General features: G+C 34.1%; 1 protein-coding gene across 1 annotated transcript; it reads left to right on the top strand.

Annotated features, from left to right (window-relative positions):
- The first annotated feature begins 9,078 nt into the window (after positions 1-9,078).
- Positions 9,079-13,402, top strand: LOC108984489 (ankyrin repeat-containing protein NPR4-like). The gene is made up of 2 exons (XM_035687163.1): positions 9,079-9,339; positions 12,809-13,402. The coding sequence occupies exons 1-2, from the start codon at positions 9,079-9,081 to the stop codon at positions 13,400-13,402; spliced, it is 855 nt and encodes a 284-aa protein (XP_035543056.1).

The following is a 13,402-nucleotide window of genomic DNA, read 5'->3' on the forward strand; positions in this document are numbered from 1 at the left end:
GCGCATAAGCTAGATAAAAAAATGTGAGCACTGTGACCACCAAAAACCAAACAAAGACAGAATCCAATCATTAATGTCACATAGGGTTATCCTCATCCCTCATGCATGTGTTTCATATTTGAGACAGTATATGTTTTTTAGTGGGGCCAAATTAATGACTATTAAATTTTCAACAAACATTAATAAAAGAGGACCAATCACAACGCTATCACTGTGGATTGATCGTATATATCACAACTAATTTATTACGCTGGCCCAAAACGATAGATAAGTTACAGGGAAGTTGGTCTTTATAAAATGACACTAGGGCGTGCAGCTTGTTCATGGTACCCTAAATCGCGGTGCATGGGTATGTGACCAATGACCATCTAATCTGTTAATTGATCGGCCTTCACTGGCAAGGCTACCTACCACTACTGCAGTGTGGAATATTTTAGAGGCAGCAGCTTAGGAAGACAACTTCCTGTCCATCCCTCTAGCTACCTGGTAAGTAATTCGTTTTTGCACCACCATTAATGATATAATGTAAACTACTTTAAAAAAAAATACATAAAAATAAATCTATAAATTGATATAGAATGATATAATACGTCAGATTATAAAATTATTTTTATTATAAAATAAATCTAACCATCTATCTAATTAGCTCTTCTTCCACAGACCACGGGTAATTACTGCTTTTACACTTGGATTTACAAGCAGCTGAATTTGTAGCTGAATTCGTCTTCCATTGTGAGTAAGATTTACTTAATTCGTTGTTTTTTTTTTTTTCACTCTCTTTTTTGCATCAGATTTTTTTTTTCTATTTTTTGTATTAAGTCTGTTAACTTATAGCTTAAGTAATAAGTTCTACTATTAAAAAATTATTTACTATTTGATAACCATATACTTAAAACACTTTAAAACATGTTAAATTTTTTTGGAAATAAATTAAAAAATGATTTCTGAGATAATAATGACGATCGTTCAATTTTTTAAAGATTATGACCTTATATTTAAGAGTTTAAAAGTTATAATTATTTAAAAATTATATGAGTATTTTTCTCCATTGACATTCTTTTTAAAATTTAAATTATATTCCGAATTATTCGAAAAAATGTGTTTGAGAAAAATCATCATTAAGGAAAATCATTGAAATGAATAATAAAAAATACTTTAATATGTAACACCCAAACAACTTAATTTTTTTATTAAAAAACTTTTAAAATTATTTAAGCACTTTTTAAATTCCTTGGGCAACCTCAAACATGCCCATAAGATTGGTAGGATCTTTTACTTTTCGGGTGGAAACAAGAATTGGAATAATCTAATAGACTGATGTGTGTTTGTGTGTGTGTGTGTCTCTCTCTCTCTCTATATATATATATATATATACACACGCGCGACGCACATATAGTTCGTCTAAGGTTATGTTTGGATATTGAAGTGAGTTGAGTTGAGTTGAGTTGAGTTGAGATGATAAAATATTGTTAGAATATTATTTTTTAATATTATTATTATTTTGGAATTTGAAAAAGTTGAATTATTTATTATATTTTGTGTTGGGATTTGAAAAAATTGTAATGATGAGTTGAGATGAGTTGAGAGTGGTTTGAGTTCCAAACGGACCCTAACTGTGCTCAATTCTTAAGAACTATATTGTTCTTTGAAGATAACTAATTGTATCAAATCAAACAGAAACCAGATCTGAGATTTTCAAGTAAAGAGGGTACCACCTCAAGGCCCGGGGTGGCCATTATGGCCTCCCTGGTTTTATTATGATAATATTAGGAAAATAATATTTGAGAACGAGATAAAAAAAAAAGAAATATGGCAGGGAGAGGGATGGATACTGTGCTTGCGGACTCACTCAAGAAAGCTGTGCGAAGTGGTGGTTGGGACGCTACAAGAGATATCCTTAATCTCCACCCATATGCATTGACAGCGAGGTTCCCGCTGACAGGCAGGACGATTCTTCACGTTGCTGTTGCTGCTCAAAAGGAAAATATAGTGCAGAACTTGGTGGATATGATGTCGGAACCTGCTGACTTGGCAATACAAGATTATAAAGGTTACACAGCTCTACATGAGACAACATATCGAGATAATTCCCGGATGGCAAAGTTCCTGATTACAAAGAACAATAGCTTAATTAGAATCAGAACCTTTTCCAAAGAACTTCCAGTTGTTATGGCTATGCGCTATGGGCAAAAGAAATTGGCGAGCTATCTCTGTCCTCTCACTCCGTCGGGTGATCTAGAGGCAGAACAAGGCCACCAGGGTTCAGCGCTTCTTACCTACGCTATCTATGCCAGACATTTTGGTAAAAATTGTTCTTGTCTAAAAATTCATTGGCCGTACGTAATTTCCTGTGATTTGAGATATTAATTATCGTTTTTTTTTTTGTTCATTAATTGTTTTATCCTCTATATATGTACGCATGCATGCACGTACCTATATACGGTACCAACAACACAAGATTTCGCTATGGATTTAATCCACCATTGTCCTAGTTCGGCTTCTCCCAGCTTGGACCTAACAAATTCTCTCTCCCCTTGGAACGCATTGGCGACATTCCAGATGACTGAAAATCAGCTCATACTTTGGGAAGTAACGATCAACGGCCTCAGTTAGTACCATATCCACCACTATTTTCCTCTTAGCTTTTTCATTAGATTCGGTCTTCTTAATTTCTTTGGTAATAAAAAGACATTTATTTGTTTCCATTTATTTAGTAATAATTTTGTAATTGATTTTTTGGTGATCGAATTTAACTTTTACTTTTGCAGTACTGCAATATATTCCAATATTGGCATCGTGGCGACAATCAGCTTTGCGTTATCTCTCAAGAATTGGTATATTGCAATATCCAGTACTCAATTAATATAAATATATATATTTTTTCTTGATTGATTTTTTAGTTTTTTTATTATTCCTTTTGTTCTATCTGTCCGTTGGCTTTTTTTTTTTTTTTTTTTTTAAGGAAATCATCTCTCACATTTAATTAGATCAGAGAATAAATACAGGGAGGAGCCTCCTCCATAGTCAAAATGAAATCTGAAAGGAAAAGAACATTTCTTGCTAACAAGTGTGCTATGTTATTACCATTTCTCTTAACATGAAAAATTTCACACTTAGCAAAACAACTAGATAACATTCTAGCCTCACTCACAAACATGCTTGCACTCGACCAAGCCTCTGCATTGGCCTTGAGATCATTAATAACCTGCAATGAGTCTCATTCGATGATGACTTGTCCAAGACCTAAATCAATGCCAAACTTAAAGGCTTGCAATGCACCATAGGACTTAGCTAGCAATGGATTAGGGTACATTTGTTTATTGATCCTCAAGGTAGCAACAATCTGTCCCTTATAGTCCCTAACACAAATGCCAATGCCTATCAACCCTTTAAGCTTATCAAAAGTCCCATCCCAGTTGATTTTATACCAGTTGGAAGGAGGAGGAGTCCAGATCTCTACTAATGGGAATCCTGGTTTGATTCTGCAAACATCTCTTTGCTCTTCCTCTCTTAGCATATCTAAAATATGGTTGGCCTCTCTAACCAAAGAATTAGGATGAGAAAACTCTTTGTTGAAGATAAAATTGTTCCTTCTCCACCAGATTTTTTTAGCTACAATCATAAATTCTTGTAAAACACCAAGATCCATAGAGACTATAATGGCTTCTACAAGCTGAAGCATTGAAAATTGAGGTAGATAACACTTTTGGAGCTTTTTTGAACATTGACTCCAAACATCTCTTACAGCTTCACATCCCCAAAGAACATGTACTACAGTTTCCTCTTCCAAATTGCAAATGGGACATAAAGGATGTTCAACTATTTTCCTCTTGAATAACCTGTATTGAGTGGGGAGTGCATCAAGACAAGCTCTCCACAAGAAGACATTTTCACCTGGAGGCACATTTGAATGCCAAATCTGCTGCCAAACCCTCTTAAATTGGCCACTGGATGAGGACTGGCCTTCATCTGCAAATTCCCTCTCCTTCACCATATGATAAGCACCCCTCATAGAAAAGCAACCATTATGAGTACCCTTCCAGATTAATTTGTCCTTGCTATTCAAAAAGCTGATTGGGATTCGAAGGATATCTTCTGCCTCACCACTATCAAAAGTCTGGTGCACAAGATCTTTCTTCCAGGTTTTAGAGTTTGAGTCAATTAGTTCTGCTACTGTGGCCCTTTTGTCCAATACTTTGACATCACTTAGAACCAGGTTATGATGGGAAGCACTTAACCATTTATCTTGCCCAATGTGGATGTTCTCACCTGTACCTACTCTCCAAACAGACCCTTCAAGGATGACTGGTCTTGCTGCAATGAAGCTCCTCCAAATAAAAGAAGGGCTAGCACCCAACTTTGCTGATTGGAAATCAGAATGCTTGAAATATTTTGCTTTCAAAACCTTGGCTGCCAAAGAGTGTGGATTTTGAATTAATCTCCAACATTGCTTAGCAAGCATAGCTTTGTTGAAGCATTCAAGATCCCTAAAACCCATTCCACCTGCATCTTTAGCATTTCCCAATCTGCTCCATGAAACCCAGTGAAGTTTGTTCTCCTTCTGTTGTTGTCCCCACCAAAAATTCTGAATAACACTATTAATGTCTTTCAAAAGTGAATTAGGAAGCTTAAAAACACTCATTGTATAAGTAGGAAGTGCTTGTACCATGGCTTTGATAAAGATCTCTCCTCCTGCTTGTGATAAGAACTTCATTGCATGACTGCTCAATTTCAATCGAACTTTGTCTAAAATCCCCTTGAAAGTCTTGTGTTTTGCTCTGCCAACAATTGAAGGTAATCCAAGATAGTTTTCATATGGCATAGCTAAATTCATACCAGCAATATCAAGAATATATGATTGAGTCACCCTCGGAGTATTCTTACTGAAAATAATAGAGGTTTTCTCAATATTAAGTCTTTGTCTAGAAGCGTCTGCATACACTTTAAGCAAACCAAAGAGCCTGCCCCATTCAAAAGCATTTGCCTTACAGAAGATAAGACTATCATCTGTAAAGAAAAGATGTGATACTCTCATCTGACCTTTGTCCATTGGAACCCCATGAATCAGCCCCCTCTCTTCTGCTTTTCCTATTAAATTGCTCAATGCCTCAGCACATAAAATGAATAAATAGGGTGAAATAGGGTCTCCTTGCCTTATGCCTCTAGATGGATGGAACGCCTCTTAAGGAAAACCATTTACTAGAATAACATAGGAAACAGTTTCAACACAGACCATCACCAAGTCAATCCATTGAGAATTGAACCCTAGTTTGCATAGAACAGCTCGAAGGAAGCCCCTTTTGATTCTATCATAAGTCTTGCTCATGTCAAGTTTCAAAACCATGTAGCCCTCTTTACCTGTCATTTTACATTTCAAAGTATGCAATGCTTCAAAAGCTACAATTACATTGTCAGTGATTAACCTTTCAGGAATAAAAGCTTACTGATGATAAGAAATAATGAGTGGCAGGATCTTCTTAAGCCTGTTGGCTATAGCTTTTGAAATGACCTTATACAACACATTACACAGAGAAATAGGCCTAAATTCAGACACTTTTAAAGGGGATTTCTTTTTTGGGATAAGGGTAATAAAAATGCTATTAATCTCAGCAAGACTCCCTTTAGAATTGAGCACAAACAAAACAGCTTCACAAACCTGAGGACCAACTATTGACCAGTGTTGTTGATAGAATGCAGTAGGGAATCCATCAGGTCCTTGAGAGCTTAAACCATTTATCTGGAAAAGTGCTTCCTCCACCTCCTTGTGAGAATAAGGTTTGGTCAACATAGAGTTCATGTCACCAGTTACTCGAGGCGCCAAATTCTCCAAGCAGAGATCAATATTTGTTGGCTGAGAAGAAGTAAAAAGCCTCCAGAAAAAAGACTGGAAGAGAGAACTAATGCCTTCCCTCGATACAACCTCCTGATTCTGATCATCCAAGAGATGTTTGATGATATTTGTTTTCTTTCTCTGAGTTGCACATTGATGAAAAAATTTTGTGTTCCTGTCCCCCTCACTCAACCATCTTTGTTTGGCTCTTTGTTTCCATTTCAGATTCTCTGCTTCCAGAAGTCCATCCAACTCTCTTTGAACCTGCTTTATACTCTCAGTCAAGTGACCTGTGTTACTGATTTGCAAATCAGATAGCTGGGACATCATGGCTTTAATCTCTCTTTTAGAATTCCCTCTTCTGTTTCGACTCCAAATAACCAACTTATCCTTGCAATGCCTCAAACTTTCTGCAGCAAAATTGAGTTTATTACTATCCATTCTTGGCTTAGTCCATTCCTCCTCCAAGATGTTATGACACTCCTCATTGAGAGACCAACACGCCTCAAATCTGAAAGGCTTTTCACATTTGAGTGAATCCATAATCTGTATCTCCATAGTCACAAAGATGGGGCAATGATCTGAACTCAGAGCTGGAAGAGTATAGACTTTGTGACTGGGAAATAGATCCATCTAAGAGCTATTACCAAAGGCACGATCAAGCCTTTCCTTAGTAAATGATGCACCATGTCTGCCATTAGACCAGGTAAACTTGTTACCAACAAAGCCAAGGTCACTAAGACCACATAATTCCACAGTGTCTCTAAAAGATTCAATCTGGTTAAAAGCTCTCGATGCACCACCACATTTATCACCCAAAAAAAGAATCTCATTGAAATCTCCAACACATAGCCACCCCATATAGTTCACAGGGTTAATAGCTTGAAGTAAGTTCCAACTATATTGTCTCCTAACAGTCACTGGTGATCCATAGAAACTTTTCAAAAGCCAGTCCTCCCTCTCCCTTGCTCCCTTAACCATGAGAGAAATATGGTTTTGAGAGTAAGAGTGAACTTCAGCCTCCACATCATTGTTCCAAAGAAAAGCTAATCTACCACTAGGCCCCTTGCAGTCAATCACAAAAATGTTATCAAACTTAATTTTCCTTTTCACACATTCCACCTTTTGCCTCTTACACTTTGTTTCCATCAGGAAAACAAAGGATGAGAACTTAGATTGCACCATAAGATGCAAATCATTAACTGTTTGAGGGTTTCCAAGCCCTCGGTAGTTCCAACTAATGCAACTCATTGTGATTGGTAGGGTTGACACCCAGCCACCACCATCTCATGTTGTGAAGAGTTCATGGCAACCATGTCCTCAATTTTTGATCTTTTTGCATGTGAAATGCCTTCATCTCCCTCTGAACAGAGACTACCTCTCTTTTTGCTGATATTAGGAGCCACCTCCCTACCTTCAGAGTCATTAACCAGATCAACATAGCACTTCTCTCTAGCTCTTCTTTTCCAAGAGGCTCTCTTCTTTGAAGTTTCTAAAGCCTGGGCTTGATCCGTGAGAAATTGATCAAGAGAATTAATCTGGGCCATCAGATCAGAATTAGCCTCATGGTTCTTTGATGAGCTGTCTCTTTTGGGTGGATCAAGTCTAGTTTGACTTCTCTGCTGAACTTTCTTTGTAGAAACAGAATCTTCCATTATAATTGGATGACCCGTGTCTTCTTCCAAATCGTAAGTGTGACAGTTACCTTATGGGGTTGAAAATCAGTAGCCATAAGGGGCTCCACTAAATCTGCATTAGTTTCCAAAGTTGGCTGCACTCCTGCCATAAACACAAAGTTTTCTTGAATTGGCTCACTGTCATTGATTGGATCCACAAATCCCTCCTGAGATTCTGCCTTCCCTAAATTGGCTTCATCCCTGACCTCCCCACCTTTCCTCCATGCATGATCTGCACCACTCGACTGTTGGGATGAATCAGAACCATATCTTTTCTGGTTTATATCACCCTCTTTTGCTGCAGGAGTCCTTAACCAAACCCCATATTGATTATGTAAGGATGTGTTTTGTGAAGGTTGACAAGACTTGCCACTATGTTTAATAACCCCACACTTTAAGCAGAAAGTAGGGAGTCTTCATATTTAAACGTCACCCAAGTTTTCCTGCCATCAATTGTTAAGAACATACCCCTCATAAGAGCCTTAGTAATATCCATTTCAGCTCTAATTCTCAGGAACTTGCCCCATCCTATTCCTCGATCATCAGAATGAACTTTCACCACCTTTCCTACATTTTTGCCAATCTATTTACCCACCCCTTCTGTCATAGTGCCAAGAGGCATGTTGTGCACTTGAAGTCAAAATTCCTCCCTAGTAAACTGAATATCAGTGATGGACATATTACCTTCAAAAGCATGTAGGCATAGCAACCATCTATCGAAGGACCAAGGCCTTCCTTTGATCACTCGTTGCCTATCCTCATCCTTGTTGAACTCCATCAAAAATCTGTTCTCCCCAACTTCAGTGAATTGAATCCAACCCTCACTTCTCCAGATTTTGATCATAGTGTTCCTGAAAGCTTCCTTATTAATAGATTTCTCTGCAATGATCATTCCTAGCAAGCAGAATTTGCCTTGATGCATTGCCTTCTCCATGGTATCAGATGGTAGAACCATCTCTGTGCTCTCCTGTTCTGTAAGCTTGAAACTCCCCCATTGCCTTGTCAACTCTTCCACCATGACACTCTTCAAACTAGACACAGCCAGCCAAAGAGACTCTCCTCTGACTAGAGAGAAAATAACCCCACCTCAAAAGAGAGAGGACCGTCCAAAACGATACCATTAATCACTTAATAACCATCTGTACGTTGGCTTTCATTTATTGTTTAATCCAGCTAAATTCACATTGTTTCGTAATTCCCAAATGATGGCCAGAATATGCATGGACAACTTTCCATATTTGAATAATAAACTCATGAAATTATTTGTTTCCATTTAGTACTAATTTTCTAATTGAGTTTTTTATGATCAAATTTCGCTTTTACTTTCATGCACTAGTGCGAGCTGATCATCATCCACCAGACCGTCCGGGATACCATTCATTCATCACCGCATTTCTTACAGTTCTTTTAGAGCGTTTACTTGGAAGAGAGTTGGAAAATAACTCCTTCCAAGATCTTCTATCTCATATATGCACAGAGATACGGACTTTTACTCAAAGCCAGGTTGACAGTACTATTGTGCCAGCAATCTTCTGTGCTATCAGCAGAGGAAACTTTGAGTTTGTTTCTAGCATGTTGAAAGCAAATCCAGAATTTTTGTTGATCCGTAACAGTGAAGGAATGAGCATATTCCAATGTGCTGTCCTCCATCGTCAGGCTAAAATTTGTAGCCTTATATACGAGTTAGAAGGGGTGGAAGCTCTACTAGCTGAGCGTGATAAATCCGGCAATACTATATTGCATCTGGCAGGAATGTTAACAGAACACACTCCTATTTATGATCAGATAGCAGGGGCAGCTTTGCAAATGCGAAGAGAAGTACAATGGTTTAAGGTTAGCTCTCTCTCACCTTATGTTTCTGGGTATACTTTTCTTGCACAATGCACATACTTTCTAATTAACAACGTTATATAAAGTCGACATAAGATTACTTGTAAGTTCATAACCAAAATCCGTGGAATGACATTAGAAATATCCTACAGTTTAATTATCATCATTCCAAAACAAACTCTAGCAGCTAGAAATGCGATTACTAAAGTCAATTAATTAACCAAAGTACTCTAAATGCATGATGTCCCATATTAGAATAAATATAATAAAAAATAGTGTGAAATCATGACTTGTCTCAAAAACTTAATTAAACTAATAGGAAAATGTAAATTTTATTATTTATTTTATATTATAATACCCCCTCATGAGTGAGCCAAACTCTCTTTCAATGAGTAAGTCCAATCTTGTAAATATTTAATTAAATAAGGTAGAGCGTAAAATCAGGATTCGAATAACTCGGGATCTCTATTATGATACCATATGAAATCATCACTTATCTCCAAAATTTAAGTGGATCATAGGAAGACGTAGATTTTATTATTTATTTTATATCTTAACAACAATACATTAAAACTATTAATTTTAAATTAGTTTAGGTTCATCAAAGTCAATCTCGATTATACATGTATAACAAAAAACGAAAGAAAAGTCTGTGTCTTATAGAACAGAAATATTTTACAAAATTCAAGTACCGCATATATAAGTGTTTAATTTAATTGATATATAAGTGCGTAATTGAAGAATATGCTTGCAAAACTTATTATTTATATTCACATAGAACTTGGTAAGATTCTTCATAAGTCACTACAAAAAAATAGGGCATTTGAGATAAATTATTTGCGACGAGAATGATCATTTGAGATAAAAATAGACTCATTGTAATAGGAAATAATCTTTTTGGCAGGAAATACCTAGTAGGAAATAAACTGTTTTCTTATAGTGAGTACCGCATATTTAAGTGTTTTTAATTGATATATAAGTGCGTATAAATTGATTAAAATGCTTGCAAAACTTATTATTTATATTCACATAGAACTTGGCAAGATTCTAATTTCTTTTCTATTTTTCTTATATTCTTTCAATTTATAAAATCCAAAACAATTTATAAAGGGGTTTTAAATAATGATTTTGTTTTTCTCAACTTGATTTAAGTAAAATTCGTATAAGCTCTATTTTACTCATTTGAGCTTTTATTTTAAAGTTCGTAATATTTTGTTATATATGTATGTGTTATATTTATTATATGTTAGCTACATTTTCTATATTTAATCTTATACTATCAATTTATTTATAGTTTACCTTATTTAATATATTTATCTATGTTCCCAATTATAATATGGATTATCATGTGTTTAAAAATAGATTATATATTTTTCAATTATATATATAGTACATATTTACTTATGTAGCTGACATTATCATAATCAAAAGTCACATTAGCCTATTGATATAAACGTAAATGAAGGGCTAAATGCAAGTTTGCTTGAAATGGTTACAAAATTAACTTTAACAAAATAACTTTATAAATTGTATATACATGGCATGCATGTTAAAACTTTAAAACATTATATGCAATATGGTTTATATTATAATATATATATATATATGATAACGCATATTGAAATTTATAAATATTACTTTTAAATTATAGTTGCATATTATTATATTTTTATGCTATAATTAATATACAATAACTTATAACATAATAAGTCATAAGTAAAAAAGAAGAAGATGATCTTATGTATTTAAAAACCGTAAGTTAATCTTATATATATATATATATATATATATATAGTATATATCATAAGAGCTTTTATAATCTAAACTTCTAGGTCGAATAGTTTAATGGTCAGAATCTATTGTAAAATTTAAACTTTTTACATTAATTATAAAGGAATATATATTTATTTTAAATAAACATGCGAATTGAGGTGGAGCACCCTTATTCGAATGCTCGACTCTATCTAATACAGCACTTCTCATTAATATTGGCATTGGGTGAGATCAAACATGCCACATGCTACCAACATGTCTAGCGAGGTGTGGGCATCCTCTCTTTGCATATCGGAGCTAGGTTTCCTTCTCAACCGTGCTTGCACGCGAATTAAGGGTTGATTTCATTTCACAAATCATTTCAATTTATTTAATTATTATAAATTTTTTATACAAATAAATAAAATATAATAAATTTTTTAAATTTTTTAAATTTTAAAATAAAAATTATATTAAAAAATTATATATTAAAAATATTTTATTTAATGTTTAATTTATTTTACCTCTTCTCATCTATATAATCAAAAAAGTCTAAAAATCTCTCCCTTCGAACTCAAAACTCAAGCTCACTCTCTTGTTGGATTTTTTTTATATTAAATAAATAGCATAATGACACAAAACTCAAGGAGAATCACAAAAAAATTCAATGAAATTCTCAATACAAAATATAAGAGTACTCTCAATGAATGTTGTATAATATATTTTTCTTTAAAAATATAAAAAAATGCTCTCAAAACACCTTTCATTAGATCTTTTATTTTAAAGCTATTTTTACATTTTACTACAGGACATTGTTAGATGTAGAAAATTCGATTCATCAATATAAATATATTTAATTAATTTCTCATTCCTCCTCCTCCTTAGTACATTAGCATGTTGGAAATATTCATGTCCACCCTTGCGTTTGAAAGAGATCCAAAGATTCTCATTTGTGATGTACGTAACTATAATTATTCAATTGGATTTGACTACAAAATAAAATAAAACAAGAATATTTTCATTATATAATTTTTTTTATTTTTAAATCAATTTATATTTTAATTTAGCTTATAAATTTAGATTAATTTAAAATAGAATATAATTATATGACATTGTATATGAAGAGATATTGCAAATATCAAAAGATATGAGGATATTATTGACAATTAGAAAAAATATTTGAAATGAATAAAAAAGATTAAAAAGTATAATATTTAAATCATACAAAGAAAAAATAGATAAGCTGATATATGATATATTGTAAAAGTCAGTATGTAAAATAAAAAAAAATGAATTTTAAGAGATGTATTTTAAAGGATAGGATGAAGAAGTCGTTCGGAGTGCTCTAAAGTTACATATCTTATTTATATACAATTTTAACATTAACAAATGATTTTTTTTTTCTTTTTTTTTTAAAATTTTATCATTTTGAACTGTTGAAGCCACACATGTGTTTGAATTAAAATTACAAAGAACTCCTCATTGTTATGGAATAATTTTATTTCTCATTTTCTTCACATGTACACATTATGCTTCTTTTAATTAATTTATTTTTTTCATAATAAATATGTGATATATGGATAATAAGTAGAACAATTTAATTAATTTAATAAAAAAATTAAAATATTTAAAATATATAATGAGGGATGATGAGTCCCCCGTTATTATAATATACGTTACGAAGAAATTGTAACCGCATTATTGTTCTTAATAAATGCAGGATGTGGAAAGTATTTGCCTACCCATCACTAGGGAACTTTTAAACGATCAAGGTTTGACTCCTAGACAAGTGTTTAGAAAAACGCATCTCAGTTTGAAGGAAAATGCAAAGCGATGGATGAAAGAAACAACAAATTCTGGTTTAGTGGCAGCCACACTAATTGTTACCCTCATGTTTACAACAGCATTTACTACTCCAGGTGGTAATAGTGAAGAGACAGGCTTGCCAGTTCTCATAAATGACACACAATTTAAGATCTTTATGGTAACTGTTTCAGTGTCACTCTTTTCTTCTTCGGTTTCATTATTGATGTTTTTGAGACTCTTCACCTCACGTTACGTAGAAGAAGACTTTCTTATATCATTGCCCATAAAAATGACGATAGGATTTTTCGCTCTTTTCATCTCCATCGGAACTATGATTGCGGGCTTTTGCCTTGCCATTACACTTCAGTTACAGGGACAAAGATCGATTCTCATTCCTATCATTCTTTTGGTTGCTTTTCCCCTTTGGACATTTTCGTGGGTGTTCATTCCACTTCTTGATGCCGTTGTGGGTTCAAGCTTTCGATCAAGGATCTTCGATAGAAAATGA

Source organism: Juglans regia, unplaced genomic scaffold (assembly GCF_001411555.2).
Source record: "Juglans regia cultivar Chandler unplaced genomic scaffold, Walnut 2.0 Scaffold_7, whole genome shotgun sequence".
In the NCBI taxonomy this organism is placed as follows: Eukaryota; Viridiplantae; Streptophyta; class Magnoliopsida; order Fagales; family Juglandaceae; genus Juglans; species Juglans regia.